Consider the following 17,210-nt stretch of genomic DNA (forward strand, 5'->3'; position numbering starts at 1 on the left):
AATTTATGTACGATGTTCTATCTTATTTTACATATTAAAAAAGACGAGTGCTCAAAAGGCAGCCAATTCTAATTTATAGCTATTTACAACAGTGGCTGTGAAAGTCTAAATTTGAAAATTTACGTAAATTCTTTTTAGAACATAAATTTTATTTTCAAGATGAATTTGTAGAGATATTATAAATTTCGAATGCATTTTAAATTAAAAATTGAATTTTAAAATGCACCATAAAGCTCTAATTGATATATGTACAAGTAAAAGGATAACTTTATCATTTGAGATAGATCGCAAAGATATTTATATAGAGAGAAATTTATAGTTTAAAGTGTCACTTTTTGTGTTAGAAACTGGCTCATGTTATTAAAATTATACACAAATTCTTACAAATGTAAGTAATTTTTAAAATAATATAAATTACAATACAAGCATTACAAGAAAGAATAATAAAATTTTTACTATTTTTAAATTTCTATTATTGCCATATAAAATTTTTTCATTAAATAAAAAAACTGCTCAATAAATTGTATGATACAATTTTTTCATTAGTAACTTTAAAAAGAAAGAAATCATATTCCTCCAAAATATCAACCAAATAAGCATATAATTTATTACATGAAATATAACCCTGTCATTGCTTAAAACATATCAATCAAGCATTGCTAGCATATAATAGTGCTCAATCATTACAAATATTCAGACAAACATACACGCAACACTAGCTTACAATCACTTTTTGTTTATACATGGAAAAATTGTAGCGCCAAAAAAATATGGCATACTCTGCAGGTTTTCAAAACATAAAACACTTGCATACGTGGACGAATACATACACATGAAGGTAAAAAAATACGTTTTATTCTAACGATGACAGCTTTAGCGATTGCTATGTTCCTGCAATGTCTGGTATAGTACAGCTCACAGAGTAACTAGGGAAATATAACAACTGACTAACAACATCTTGTGTAAATGTTTAAGCGAAAAGAAATCATTGATTACGAAAACGATTATGTTAGAAAGAAAAAAGTTTCCTTTTTTTTTACACAGGGTGTACTTTTTTTTAATATTTGGTCTATGAAGCATTTTTATAAAGAAAAAAAATTACACATTATATTTTTTAAGCCTCTAAAATATTTCATTTAATTGATTTTGCTTGATTAGTGATTAGATTTAATTATTAAATAACAGGAATTAAATAAAGATTCAATTAAGAAGGAATTTCTGTTTTGTGATGTTGATATGCATATTACACATTTAATTTAGTTATGAACTACAGTTTAGTTATTTAAAGAGGTAAGAAATTTAGTTTAGTTATCAACATTTACACTGAATCATCAATAAGGAAAAAATATGCATTTTATAAAATAAAAAAACAAACAAATTGTTTTATATTTATGTTTTAGCCTGAAAAAATCACATCGAAAATTATGCACATTGAAACAAAAACAATTTAAGAGCATGTAAAAAAAATTTTCTTTTCACCTAAATTTCACAAAGATGATGTTTTTAATCACCTGAAACATCAATATAATAGACATATTTTTACACAGTGAACCCAGACCAAACCTATGCAAATTGATCCCAGGTGTAATCCTTCTTTATTTCATTCGTACAATATCACACGAACTGTTTTGATTTCGCTGACACGGTTTTATTCGAGTGGTCTCTGAGAAATTTCAATCACAAATACGAGTATAGTATAAAATTTAAATAGCATCTCCCGACTTAATGTACTTGAAACGCAATGAGAACTCAATATGGAAAGTCCTTTTGAAAATCTTGTTCCTAAAATCTGGTATTTATGTTAATTTGTAAAAAGTGTAATTTATACAAAAAAATTTACAAAATCAATTTTTCTGATTATTCACAATATTTAATTTTAGATACTTGGTAAATTATTTATTATATGTGAAAAATAACCACACAATTAATTTTTTTAAATTAATATATAAATAAAGGAAAAGATAGGTCATAACGGTAAACAATCTTTCACAGGTTGTGCTATGAGAAGAATTGCTTTTTAATTACGCATTGAAGCTTGCAGGTATTAGTGAATAGCTTTGCAAGATATAAAGCCGTTATTGAAGTAAAACTTAAACAATCCGTATTCAAACAAAACTTAAAACAATGCAGATCTGAAAGAGTATTGTTCACATAACATATCTATGATGAGCGGATCTTTTCTGAAAGCACTCCTTTTTGCGGATATAATTGTGTGAGCTGATGAAAAAATTATATCCTTTATTTTCTGGATTTTAATTAATTTTTTTTGGTTTCTTGTTATTTTAATTTTTATGATTATTTTTAATTTTCCCCCTTTTTTCATTGATCTGTAATTTTTTCCATGTTTTCTCTACATTTCGAACATATTTTATGAGTTCTATTTATTTGCAGCTTATGCGCAGCAAATAAAACTTATTGTTTTTCTTAATTTTTCTTCGTATTTTTTTTATTGAATTGAATTATTATTGATTATTTTTTTTATAATTTTTTTATTGAACAAAGCTGAATTATGAGTCTGTAGAAGTGCTTAATATATTTTTTTTAAAAAGAAAATAATACATTCGCAGAATTCCGTCCCTGCTTTACCAATAAAACCGTAAATTTGAAATCAACTGTCCGATACTCATTCATTCTTAACTCTTTTCCTTTTAACATCACAGGTAACCATCAGGCACGGATCATGTTTATAAGTGGAAGAACTTTATTTAGAGTGCCAATGACTTTAATAATTCCAAATAACTACAATATTCTACAAATCACCAGGCATTAATTAAACAATTATGTGACTAGATTAGCAATTTTTTTAATCATAATTATCGATTAGAAAAATTTACCCAACATTCATATTTTCTTGTGTAAAGGAATATTTGAACCCTGCAAATGAAGTTAAAAACTAAGCAGAGCTTTATGTTTTGTCACGGAAAGTGGCTACTTAGGACTCTCTGGTACTCTAATAAAGCAATTATATTTATTTTTCTACGCAAATTCATTTGATTAATTTCGATTTTTATGATTATATTAAAAATTTAAAAATATAAAAAAAACGAGATTTAGTTAACATATTTAAACAAGTCTCAGAAATATTTTATAATTTTAACTAAGAGAAAGAATAAATTTGAAATCAATGAGCAACAAATACATATTAAATGCACTGTCTTACTTTATCGACACGAATCTTACACGGAGAAAAATATTCAGGTAAAATTACCGTACTGTATGATAATGACGTTTCTGGTAAAGAAAACCATAATTTTGGTTAATGAAACCAAAATATACGGTATTTAAACCATTCATTTGGTAATATTTCTATTCATATGGTAACAGTTTACCTGGAAATTCTTGTTTTCAAAACTTTAGTTCTTATTACCACACATTTAGCGAAAAAAACAAATGTGAAAAGCAAATTTAACCGAATCAATGGTTTTTATGCCCTGATCGCAGGTATCATGTTGAAATTACCACATTTTACAGTATTGGCCAAATTTTATTACATAGTATCGAACCATAGTTTATTGTTAATTTTACCGAAACCATTATCAAAGCTTCTCGATGAAAATTATCAACCTTTTTGGTGTTTCCCATGGAGTCAGAAGCACGGTAAATTTTACCATATTCTGGTAGTTTCGACCATACTTTTTTTCTCAGTGTAGAGAGCCTAAGTAAAAAAGACTAAAAAGAATCAAATTTACAATCAATATTTCAATATTGATTTGCCTTTTTTGCATTAAAAAATGAGGATAATACCACACGAAAATTTTTGAATTATTGAGTTAATTATTGAAAAGTATGTTAAATATTGAAAATTATGTTAAATATAAAAAATATGCATGATTAAGAAGAATTTTATAGACAACTTTAAACTATATTCTACATGAAAGTTCAAATTGCATTGGTCCACGAAATGTATAAGGAAACATAAACAAATTATACGTATAAGCATTAATATCACTAGTGACAAAAATATCAAACAGCATTTTCATATTGCATTTGTTTTCACCTGAAAATGCTTTCAAAGTGCAATAATTATAAGATCACATGTAGTGACACAAACAAAATATAAGTCAAAAATCTTAATAAATGTTCTCACTAAATCAGATCTTTCTTTTTCACTATAAATACAATTATGTACAATGATTACAACTTATATAAACTGTATCTTCGGTACAGAGCAGTTCCATAATATGCATTCTTCTTTTTGAAAGCCAAAGGTTTCGCCGAAGCTTCGAATTCTGCCAGGTGCAACAAAAGGATTTATATATTGCACTAGCCACGAATATTTTACCGAGTGCAAAAAAGTCTGAGCAAAATGAAGCTTCAGGAAATATGTTTTTTTAACATTCATCTTGCATGTTAAAAAGTATTGGATGGTAGTTAGCTTGTCAGTACATACATCTGTTTATGGAGCTCTCTTGGCGAATTTTGGCGCCAAACATTTCTCTTGTGAGAAAAATGACGTTAGGTCACATCAGCGTTGGTGAATATAATTCGAATCGCACCAGTGGAACGCTTCATTCCATGGCTAATAATATTAAGGTGTAAACTTAATTTATAAAAAGAAGCCACGTCTTTAAATAACAAAGACTTATTTTATAAAAATTGTGGACAAAATAAAATAGAATTCCAGTTCTTCATTGCTATTTGGAAAAATACATTTTGCTACCTTCGTCTGTGTGTCCTTTTTTGATTTAATAGTGTCCTAAGTTTTTGCAAGTTGTTTTGAGTAATAGGATCATCTGGTTTTAGTTTAAGGGCTTCTAAATAGGCATTTTCAGCTTCTGAAAGTTTTCCATTAACATGTAGCATAGCTCCTAAATTAATGTGACTGGTCACCTCCTGCAAGTAAGAAAGAAATGCTCCAATTAAAACTAAATTTATATTATTTAAGAATTAAACAAGACTGTTGCACAAGAATGATTTTATTTATGAAGAAAATGTGAAAAATATATTAGAAAGTGTAAATAAATTTATGAAATATTTGAGCATAAAATGTACTTTTTTTGCACTTACACATTTGAAACTCTTATAACATTTAAACTGTTAGTGAACTGACGCGTTTCTATCGATTGCATAAAAAATAGATGTATACCTCACTTGTCTGGATAGCAATGTCAGACGCATCATTATGAATGAGTCAGAAATTACTTTTTTTTCTATAAAACTTAACTTCTTACTTATCAGATATAGTGACTTGAGTGCTATTTCATTCAATTCAACATAAAAAATTACATCGATATTACAATTACATTACATTATTTGCCTAGATATCAGTAAGTTGCCTCCCCCCTCATCGGCTATCAAGGATCGAAATGACTCTATAACTGCTTTCTTGAATACAAGTTCACAGTATAATTATCATTTTATGGTTTTCAAAAATGTGTGTAAAATTGCTAGCAATTTTAAATTCATTCTAACCTCTGAATGAGAATGCCTTTCTGTTTCATCAAATTCCGCAGCTTTTGCAAGTTGTTCTCAGTCATTTGGTCATTCGGTCTTAGTTTAAGCGCTTCTAAGTAGGCATTTTCCGCTTCAACAAGTTTGCCATTAACGTGAAGCATTGCGCCAAGGTTCATGTGGCTCGCCACCTCCTGTAAAACAGGAAAATGCTTTTCTCATAAACTGTTGCTGTGGATATTTTATAGAGAGAGATGGTTAGGATTAAAAAAAATTGCTAGCAACTTTTCATAGATATTTAATTATACCTTAAAACCTTATTTATAATTAATGAATAAGTAACTATATTTTCATAATAGCTTTAAATATTTAATTTAATTGAAGATTAAAGATAAATTGGGTCACAAAATTTGAAAGTTAGAACAGCTATAAAATAAAAATTCAAAATTTTTTTTACAATACAGTTATTAAAATGCCAAAAAAAGAAAGAGAAAAAATTTAAAGAATATAATGGAAATAAAAAGTTATCGTGATATGAATTTTATGAATACAGTTGTGTATTAACAACTTGTTTTTTAAAATTTCTTTATTCGAATAAACATGTAAGAAATAATAATGCGAAGAATGTAAATTTGAAAAATTCTTAAGATCATATGATCATATCAATAAAATATTTGAGAAATATACTATATAATATTTGCCTTTGATCTTGAATGGAGATAATTTTTATTGGTAATTGAAAGCATTGTCTATCATTAGGTATTTAAAACCACTTCCGTAAACAGTGTAACTAAAAGGAGACTACTTCTATAAACTTACTACAACGGTACCTTTAAAAATGGATATTTTGAATAAAGCATGAAGTTATTTAAAACAATCTTTAATTAAAAACAAATAAGATTTGAATAGTTTTAAATTTATCGAATTTACAATAATAACTGGAGGATCATGATTTGTCAACAATGCTTTTAAGGTGAATCATAAAAAACAAATAAATAAAAATATGTTTCGAACAGTGTTTAGACTTGGAATCAATATAAATTTCGCATAGCATACTTACTTGAGGTCTTAGTTTTACAGCGATTTGATAATAATGTTCAGCATCTTCATTTCGACCAGCTTGTCTGCAAAAGTTAACATTTCATATTTTATTTTCTAAACGATTCTAAGAATTTATAATTTGTTATTAAATTTGTAATTGAGTTTATAATGAAAATTGTCAACGAAACGAACTTATTTGTCAGAAAACTTGTTTGAAAAATTAAAATATTGACTTTATGCAGAAAAGTAAGATACTGGGGATTTTAAATAACACTAGAAAAAAAATGTCTTCCAATTTTCTGTTGCATGAGATTTTTGAACAAAATCTGAGATACCTATGTATCGCAATAGAAAAACTAATTTCATATTTGAAATTCCCACATCCGATCTAGGTAATATCAAGTATTTGTATAAACGTAAAAAAAAATTTGCCTTCCAGTGTAATCTTTAACATGTTAAATGTATTTGAAAAGAATTTGGAAAATTCAAATATTAACTGGAGTAAAAAAAAAGGATGCCAAAAAACAACATTCATAGAAGTCTTAATAAGGTATAAGTTTTAAATTTAAATAAAATGTTTAAATAGAGATTACGAGAAATTCCGAATTTTGCATCAGCAAAATTTCGGTAGCAAGTAATGTACAAAAACTAATAAAGTACAATAAAAAAAAAGATTTTTTTTAAATAAAATATTCTACATTGTCTTAAATTTTAGAAAATTTAATCTGACTTTAATTATACTTCGGAAAACATTTGGGCTAAAAAAAAATACTTTCTAGCATTTCGAAGCTTAATAATGTTTAAAATAAAACTATTTGGTACTAAGAAAAGATCAATTTAAATTTGTCTTGAAACATACTATAACAGAAATGAGAATATATTCTTATTCTTTAAAAAATGTTTGAACTAAAACTGAATATATATATATCAGTTACCTGAGGGTATTAGCAGCATTGAAAATTATTTCGTATTCATCAGGAGCCAACTCTGCAGCTCTCAAGTACACCTCTGCTGCCTCTAGATGGCGCTCACTTTCGGATAGAAATTGACCTACAAGCGAAAGAAAAATTATTCAGCTGTAAAGAATTATTTGTTTGTTTTCGAAAAGCTTTGACATTTTGGAACATTTCGTATTCTTTATTTACCTATTTATTTCTTTTCCGAATTTTTTACAATGATATAGGATATAATTTATGAAATATGTTGAGGTTGTTTTGCTTTAATTTGTATAAAACTATATCAACTCCACTCGCGTTTATTTTAAAATGTTTGTTTCAAAAGATAATTTTATTTTTCCGAATTCTATATGTTTGGTTTTATTTGAATGATAAAAATTTATATTTATTAAAAGTTATATTTTGCGGGGAATTATCTTTGGATAAACGAATTCTATAGTTGTATACAAAAAATTTTCAATTCGCTTAACAAGTTCAGGAGACATAGAGAAATACGCGAGAAAAAAAAATTAGCATTGAGTGGTTCAAACTTTGGACCGCTCTCCTGACCAAACTATGGAAACCATATTTTCCGGATTTCGGCTACCCCCTAAATCGGGGTCGAAAATCCGAATCAGTTGAGAGAAAAAAAGTTATGTTTACTCAGAAAAAGTCGTTTTTGTTTCTGATTTCGTAACTTGAAATATCGTTTGCACTATTTAATTAGTGCAAACGATAATTAGATTGAGTCCTAGAACGCGAAAATTCAATCATTAGATCAAAAGTTATTGCGGATGGTCCGTTTTTTTAATTTTTATTTCTCGCACTATACATGAAAATAAGTATTTTAAACTATGTCATTTCTCCATAGCAAACTAATTGTTACTACTGGACTTGACAGTTCACAGTCTATATCGTGAACTGAAATGATTTATTGCAACGGATTAATAACCATGTTTTTTCTTAAATAGTTGACTGACGACGTTATAATATTCTTCAAAATTATACATTCTTTAGAAATTCTGCGTGTTTGGAATATAAAAAGAAAATATATAGAAAATATTTACCATAGTGTTGGTAGACGCTTGAATCATTGGGAGCAATAACCTTTGCTTTCAAAAACCATTGCTCAGCTTCTCTCTGACGTCCCTGAAATTAAATAACATTTTATAAGATACACAAAGACATATTCATTCAACAAGGCAATAAAAACTTTTAAGTAAGGTTGTTCGTTTTTTTCGTAATGTGCCATTTGCGGGTTAAGTCGATTTCAAAAATATCTTTATAAACAATCATAGTAGTACTTTTAATTGTGGCTAAACTTCTGCAAGTAAAGTTAAGGTTTATATAGTTTGTGTTAGTTCATATTTATTTTTATAAATAGTATTCGCTAAATTCAATAGATACAGTAACTAATATAGTTTTTAAGTTTGAATTGGAATTATCATTTGCTTAAAAATCTATTTTAACTTAATATATAGTATGACGAAACGTTTCTTACTTTTTATAATAAACAAAATCATTTAAATATATATATATACCTTAACCTATATTTCAAGTAATAATAAATAACTTGTTACAAAAACAAATATAATATTTATTTCATTAAAAAAAAAGATTAAAAAAAGTTTCTTTCCCTAATTGATGCATGCACAATAACATGCGCTCAAATGTATAGAAGCTTTATTAGAAACATGATAATTTACTGTTTGAATATCAAACCCTAAAATAAACTTTAAAAACGAAAAGAAATGAATTATGTGATTTAATAAAATCAAATTATTTTAGCTATTCGTAATTCTTATTATTTGCTGTCAACTATATCAACATAAATTGCTTCATAAATACTAACCCATTTCGATAAAAGCTTTGCATAAGTAAGATGGGCCGGTATATGATCTGCTTTCGCACGCAAAGCCTGTTGATACCATCGTTCGGCTTCTTCAAATTGCTTAAGTTTGAAAAACGCCTCGCCTGCAATAAAATGAATTGAATTATAATTCAGTGACAAGAGAAAGTATTTGTATTGATAACACACATTCAACAATACTTTAATGCAAATCTAAGATTATCATAATCAAGCCGAAGTCCTCGTTAACAGAGACAGTGTATCGTACAATGCGAAAACAATCATAGTGGAATAGATTTAATAAGTGATATTAATTCAGTTCATAAGAATCAGTAGCTCAGGTCAGTTGATTCAAACAGCCTAAATTAATGCATTTTATTTTATTTAAATGCTTTGATAATTGTTGGGTTTAATAGACGGATAGATTTAGTGACACTTTAAAAATATTAAGTTTTTCAAATCAGAGACCAAAAACTACTAGTTAAAGCACTGGGACTAACTCGCTATTATGGCGGACTTTTTGATGGAATAAACTCGCACTTGTGTGAGATTTTATTTTTTAAAAAAAAAATTTGAAATTTTATAACCAACGTTGAACAGCCGACCCAATTCTGAGTTTGCGACTATCAATACTCAACTCCGTGTCCTTGTAATTTTAAACCCAACCCAGAAGACAAGGAAATCCTTGAATCAAAAGCACTGGAACAAACTAACTTTCGTGGAGAACAGTTTGATGGAACTAATCCTCATTTATGTTACATGGAGAGGTGGGAAATCCTGAGAACCAGATGGCAAAAGGTTCGAACCCATGAATCGGCACTATGATTTGTGCGAGAGAAGTACAACATACCAAATTGAAAAACTATCACTAGGATTCAAACTCGGATCGATTCATTGAGAGCTAAGCACATTATAAAAACTGAGTCTACCTGGATTAAATGTTTTTTTACAAATACAGAACACAAATTTATTTCGCTCAGTTTCACAATTAGGATTGTGCCAGGGAATTACATATTTTTTTAACAGTGCCCAAAGCTTTTCCGCTTTTCATACTTTATTTGTTGTTCATAATTTTTTTGTCTAAATTATAACTGAGTAATGAAATGGAGATTCAAATCATACGAATCAATTAAGCACTAAATTGAATCACAGATTCAACTCATGGTTCGAATTTCTTTTAAAAAAATGATTCCTTATATTCTAATCACTTTGTTAATAACTTTGGAGATTCGACGATAATTTCAATAGATACTTTAAAACACGCAACCAATTGGAATCAATCTAACTACTATCGATGGAATATCTTCGTTGTAGAACGATAGAGGGTAAACGTAAAACACGAGTAAGCTCATACCTTATTCATTTATTCGCACTCTGAGACTTACCATCTCACAAAAGGTGAAGTCTACGCAACGAGGATGAGCATAAATTTCTGCTCACAAATGCAGTGTTTTCTGACAAAGAACTTCTCAAGGGAATTTGTCCACGTACATGAGACGTAACATCTTTCACTCTGAGTGTTTTGCATAAAAGTTTTACGAACAATCTCTTCAATTACATCTCTAGAGTAATATTTTGAAAATTCGTCGTTTGTATCAGAGCGAATTTGTAGGCATTACATACTAATCTGATGCACAAAGTTTCAATTTATCTATTATAATAGATGCATGTTTGACACCTTACTATAACTAGGTAATTCAGTTGGTTAAAAATTAATTCAAAACGTTAATCAGAGAGTATGACTGAAACTTAAAAGTGATGGACAAAAAATCCATTATCCAAAAAGCGAAAAAGAGTATGGTAAAAATTACCAGAATTTATCGGGTTTCTGGCTCTATGGGATCACCAAAAACTCGGTAATTTTTAACAAATCGTCTTGATAATTATTTTGGTGAAATTAACAATATAATCTGATTTTATAACGTGTGATGAAATTTGGTAAACTTGGTAAAATTTGGTAATGTTATCATGATGGCTTGAAAACAATATATTTCATTAAATTAACTTTTCTGTTTTTTATTTTTTTCTAAATGACTGGTAATAAAAACTATAATTTTGAAACCAAAATTTCCAGTAATCCGATACCATGTTAACGGAAAAATCGGCAAATGAATGGTTTAAAGACATATATTTTGGTTTATTATCAAAATTATTTTTTTTAAAAACTTGAAATGTCATTATTATGGTTTTTTAATATGTGATAGATATATTATTTCAAACAGTAATTTTATCAGAATATTTCTTATCCCTATAAAATGCATAAAAGTTCTTGATATTATTTTTTCAAGAATTATAAAAATATTGCTTTTAAAATTTCGAATTCTAAACAGGAATTTGGTCTTGTAAGATATAGTTTGTTATATTTTAAATAATTTCTCTGATAAAGTGATATGTAATTAGATTGATAAAAAGTAATTTTTATAAATATTTATAAACTTTTTGAAAACAATAATAAACATTTAACTTATCCTTTAAAAGATTTTAAATATTGAAAGGTGACACATTTTATCATGCAAGTAACATAAATGATAAAAATTAAATCGTATGTTATCAAAAATTTTCCTTACTTACCCATCATATTATACAAAGACTGGGGTTGATAATGATGCGGCATTTTGTGAACAGCTTCCTGATAAACTTGAATTGCTTGCTAAAAATGCAAATAAAAAAATATATTATTTCAAAATTTTTAAACTCTGTTTCATAAGCAATTTAAATACTCGATATTTGCATTCAATAGATTATTCTTTGTTTGAAATATAATGATTTCAGTTGCATTAAGGCTAACATCAGTTACCATAAGTTTGTGTGAAAAATATGGTATCAAAAAAACTGTTTATTTAATTAATGTAGTTTTATTAATAAAAATACTTTTTTCTAGTAAGTTAAATGCAAAATTCTTTATACTAAGTTTTTATAGTAATTTCTTATAGTAGTTCGTCCACGATTCAATAATTTTGAATTTCTGTTTATATATATTTTAATTTTTCAAGTACAAAACCGGGATCTCGGGAATATTTTAAAGAAATATAAAATAGTCAAAATAAGAAAAGGGCGATTAGTTTCGAGTTTATAATAAGCAGTATTTTTTTTAAATAAAAATAATGTAGTTTGTAAAATTATCCAACTATGTTTAAAAAATGAATAACAGTCTGTTTAAATCAGGGGTCACCAAAGTAGTCTATGTGGACCCCTTGGGGGTCAATATGGCATAATTAGGGGTCGATGAATAAATACCAGCCAATGTCATTCAATCGCAAAGATTTTAAAAATTAACCGATGATTTTACGCTATGCTTTGTAGATATTGAAAATACGGATATCTCTGCACCACTTTCTGTTCAATTTGAAAGCATCGAGAGTCATTTGCAATATTAAGTCAGTTAATTAGTAGTTGACTTTAAAGTAATGATGCTTTTCAATAGTTTAACTGTTAGTAAATTTTTAGATAAATATTGTCACGCAAAAATATCCAAAACTTTGTATATTTTCCCTTTTCCCATCGGCATTTTAATAGCATACTGGCTTCAGTAATATTAATTTTATTTTAAAGAGGCGGAGAAAAATTTGGATGTGGAGCTAAGTGATTTAAAACTGAAAATAACAAATTTCGAACCAAACATAGCTTTGCTAATCTATCCAAACTTCATCAAACACGTACTTCTCATTGATTTGCGTAAAAATGTGATTTTGGGAAAATAAAATAAAAGATTTAAAAGACATGTAATTTCTTTATCTTAGTTTATAGAAGGGTTTGATAAGATAATTATAACATTTTTGGGGGTTGATGATCGAAAAAGTTTGGTGTCCCCTTATTTAAATCATAAGTCGTATAAAGATCTACAAATAAAAATTTTGGCATATTTCTCCGTATTTTTCAACGCAAACTTGAGTATATTTGCTAGATATTCAAATGTGCGAAATAATATGTGTCAAAAAATATTTTTATCATTATTTACACAATTTCATAATTTTCGAATTCAATTAAATGTATAGGCTGTGTAATTTTGTGACAAATTCAAATATCGATAAAATGAACACTATAACATGTCGACATTAAACTATACATTTAATCATACTTTATAAACATTTAATCAATTAAAACAATTTATTTGATAACATAGCTATTGCTTCGTTTAAATACGCATGTAAGGATTAAATTTATCATTGAATCCGATTAGTTGAAATAAATTTTAATTATAAAAAGAAAATATTTCTTAATATTTTCTTTTTATAATTTAATATATTATGATAATTACAATTATATAATAATTTTAATAATAATAATATATTAAATTATGATAATTAANTAATTATGTATACATTTATTTTACAGAATTTTTTATCATTCATATTTTAAAGTTATTCTTGTTACATTAAGTTAAAAAGGGAAAAATTAAATAATGATTAATTAAATATTTTGAGATTTTTACTATGTTTTTGTAATTCTTACTTGTTTTAGATTTGTTCAGATTTGTTGTTTTCTTGTTTTATTGTTTTCTTGTTTAGATTTGTTGTTTGATTGATTTAGATTTAGATTTGTTCTTTAAAATTGCTCTTTTTATTTCAATTTATTGAAAAATATTACCTTATATGAACCATCGTCAGCGTACAGTCTACCTAAGTTGAAGAGAGCTGATATTTTTGTTGTCTCGTGCATTTTCGGATCTTTCAACCCACTGCTATCTAATTCAGCACAATGTCGGTATACCTAAACAAGAAATAAGAATTAATCAATAACTACATTTTATTTTTAAAAAGAAAAGACACATAGAATAACCCTTAATATCATAAAACAAATGTAAACGTAAAAGTAAGCATCATAAATTGCAGAAAAACCACGTGAAGAAAAACAATGCAGAAAAACATTTACTTAATATTTCTCGAAATGCTTGTTTCATAATCAATAAAACAAGCTTCAATATGTAAAGTTGCATAGCGAGTTTTAGTTACATAGGAGTTTATAAACATTTCGAAAAGCAACAACAGGCAGTACGGGGAAAAGTAAAAATTTGTTTTCCAGTAATACTTTAATAGTAATAGATTTCGAAATAATTGATTAAAATTTGCAAGAAAATAGAACAAATTTTATGAATAGAATTGTTATCAAAACGTATTCATAATTTTGTAATCGGTTCTAAAATACATTGATCTAATGGAAACTTAGTTTATAAGTTCAAAGAATAAAAACTTACTTCAGCAGCTTCTTCTTTTCTTCCTAAAATTCCCAGAACCAAACCCAAATTCAAATGAGCCACTAAAAAAAACAAAAAAAAAAAAAACAAGGTTAAACATTTTATAAAAAAAAATTAAAATTTTCAACTGTTTGTATAATTTTTATCATTTTTATTACAATAATTTGTTAAAATTGAGAACTTGCAACCCAAAAAGATGTGAAGTGATTATGCCTAACCATGTAATTTAAATCAGGTTTAATTGGATACCTGTAACTGACGTCACGTGCGTCTATGGAATCTGAGCCTAGTTTCTGAATCCACAAATGTCACGACTTACCAACGATGACGTCACTTGCAGGCATCCAATAGTTTCTTACGTACATATTAAAAATTATGATTATAATTTTACAATTTTACAAATATGCTTATTGTAAGATACAGTTTAAAATTAAACTTTAAAAAAAATATTATTTTGCTAATTTTTTAAAACAACTGATCGATGATATAAAAATAAATGTTTTTCGTGAATTTATTAATTGCAATGAAACAATTTTTTATTTAAATTCAATCAAATTAGTATAAATGTATGAAATAGAGTCAACCAAAGAAGTTTTTTTCCCCAATTTTTATTTTTTAAGTTTTCTTTAACAGTTATGAAAAAAAACTCATCAAATCCTTTAAATATTCGCTCAGAGCATTTCTCGGGAAATTGTTTTGTCTGAAACGAGGAAAGTTTCGAGAGTTTTGAGTGCCTGATTTTTACAGTGTCTACATGCGATTTCGATCCATAAGGCGAAGAAAATAACACACAACAAATTATCACCTATGCCACACATGAATCATGTAAACTAAAAAATTTAAAAATAAATGACACACCAAGAAAAATATATTCCATCGAGAGAAACAAAATCGAAGGATACGTTGCCCATAACCCTTCCAACAATCTATACTTCTCTTGCAGCTTTTAATAACCAAATCAATTTCAAGCCATATTTTATCCATCTAAAACATTACCCTTTCCCACAGTTCTCAGCGAAAACCTCGCAATATTTTGCAGCCATAAAAAGGGTAAAATGAAGTCCCCAAGCCCTTATCACCAATTCAGCATTTCCTTATTTTTTAAGAGTCCCAGAGTTGTATACTTTTTTTTTACGATATCTGCAAACTGAAGGCGATGGACATACCATCAGGGAAAACACTAGGGACCGTAATAAAAATATTCTTCAGTAGTAATTACGGGTTAGAAGTGGTCCGTAGAGGGCAGAACATTATGAGAGACCAGCGTTCAAATTTCGGTGTTTTATGAGGCATAAAAAGTATTGCTTCAAGGATCGTAAAAAGACAACCTATTCTGTAGGCAAAAACACATTTTGTGATACTCCTTATCTGTTTTCTTTTTTAGAAATAGCCTATTTCGAGAACACTTTTAAAATAAATAGTTTTCAAAAACAAAGACTGTTATATAGCATCCTACTGTAATTATAAAAGATATTTAATGAAAAGTTCGTAAATAGATACAGAAATATATTTCAAGTATCATGTTTCTAAATAACACATTGATTTTCATAGATTACTTGTTGAAATGTCTATTTGTATTGTTTTGTAAAACATTTATAAAAATTTAAAAAGCAGTCATTCTGAATTCATGAAATTTTCTTCGTTTTTGTCGAAACCGTTCGAAACCGAAAGAAATGATCCTAGAGAATAATTCGTCTCATTGAGAAAATTACGATTTTCACTTGTTTGAGAATGTTAATTTCGTCAAAATAACTAAGCTTAATGATACATATCGATCAAGAAATACAAAGTAAAATAAAAGAAATATTAGTGAATGAGTTTACCACGGATTGAATACGAGCACCGTAAGCATTTTTAAAACAAGATTAAAAAAAGGTTTAATAACTTCCCGAGAGTACAGAGATGAGACACGAGTGAGAAAGTAGTTTCGTCAAGGATTTAAGATTTCATGTTTCGTCAAAATTCATGTGATTTTGTTTCCAAATAATGATTAAAAAAAAGAAACAAAATAAAGCTAAAGGATTGCTAAACTATTTAAAATATGGATTTTTATTTCTGAAATAAGAAAAATATGATCTTAGAAATGTGTTTAACATTAATGTGGATCCTCAAGTTTCAGTTTAAGCAGTTTTCTTTCTGAAATATATGACAAGTCACCTTTCTGTCAGATTATTTGGTCTCAACTAAAAAAACTATTTCATAAATTATGAAAATTGTATTAAAAAGTAAATTTTTGATATAATATACTATATAAAAAAACTATTAAAAAAGCTAATATAAAAATACTTTTTTATAATACTGGGAAGAACTTAGACCTAATTAATTAGGTTTAAAATAAATCATGTAGATAAAACAAAAGCAAAACATATAACATAAATAGAGAGAGTTTTAAATTGAAATTTAAAATGAAATTTTCTCGGTTCATGCAATATATTTATTTTATCCAAAAAGGAGACTACGTGATAAGATGAATTGTTTTGCTAATATATATATACATATAATCAAGTATTAAATTCCTTTGTGTTACAAAGTATAACAGCGGTTGCATACTTGCAAGTCTGGGACGGAATTGTATTGCTAATTTATAGCTGATTAAGGCCTCTTCATATCTCCCTTGTTCTTGCTGAAGTATTCCTCTGTAAAAGAAAAGAACATGCTGATTAGAGTGTTAGTTTTCTCATTTCAACAATCATGAAATTACAAATATCACAACAGAATCTATAAAAATAATAGATTTTCAAAAACAATTGATGCTTTTTTTCTACATGAAAAAAACATGCATCATTTAGTCAATAAGTCC

At 27.3% G+C, this 17,210-nt stretch overlaps 1 protein-coding gene across 2 annotated transcripts in view; it reads right to left on the reverse strand.

Moving 5' to 3' along the window:
- Positions 1-2,260: 2,260 nt before the first annotated feature.
- LOC107449167 (Transmembrane O-mannosyltransferase targeting cadherins 2) overlaps positions 2,261-17,210 on the reverse strand; it is a 339,786-nt gene continuing 324,836 nt past the window's right edge. The window contains exons 6-15 of one of the 2 annotated variants that reach the window (XM_043039501.2): positions 16,961-17,046; positions 14,411-14,472; positions 13,804-13,926; positions 11,788-11,866; positions 9,220-9,341; positions 8,435-8,516; positions 7,368-7,482; positions 6,452-6,515; positions 5,413-5,585; positions 2,261-4,833 (exon numbers count right to left, since the gene is read on the reverse strand). In XM_043039501.2, the coding sequence (XP_042895435.1) occupies positions 4,827-4,833; positions 5,413-5,585; positions 6,452-6,515; positions 7,368-7,482; positions 8,435-8,516; positions 9,220-9,341; positions 11,788-11,866; positions 13,804-13,926; positions 14,411-14,472; positions 16,961-17,046 (913 nt within the window). In that variant the 3' untranslated portion in view covers positions 2,261-4,826. The remainder of the gene's footprint in view (positions 4,834-5,412; positions 5,586-6,451; positions 6,516-7,367; positions 7,483-8,434; positions 8,517-9,219; positions 9,342-11,787; positions 11,867-13,803; positions 13,927-14,410; positions 14,473-16,960; positions 17,047-17,210) is intronic. The other variant, XM_043039502.2, reaches the window with a different exon arrangement.

This window comes from Parasteatoda tepidariorum, chromosome 1 (genome assembly GCF_043381705.1).
Source record: "Parasteatoda tepidariorum isolate YZ-2023 chromosome 1, CAS_Ptep_4.0, whole genome shotgun sequence".
Lineage (NCBI taxonomy): Eukaryota > Metazoa > Arthropoda > Arachnida > Araneae > Theridiidae > Parasteatoda > Parasteatoda tepidariorum.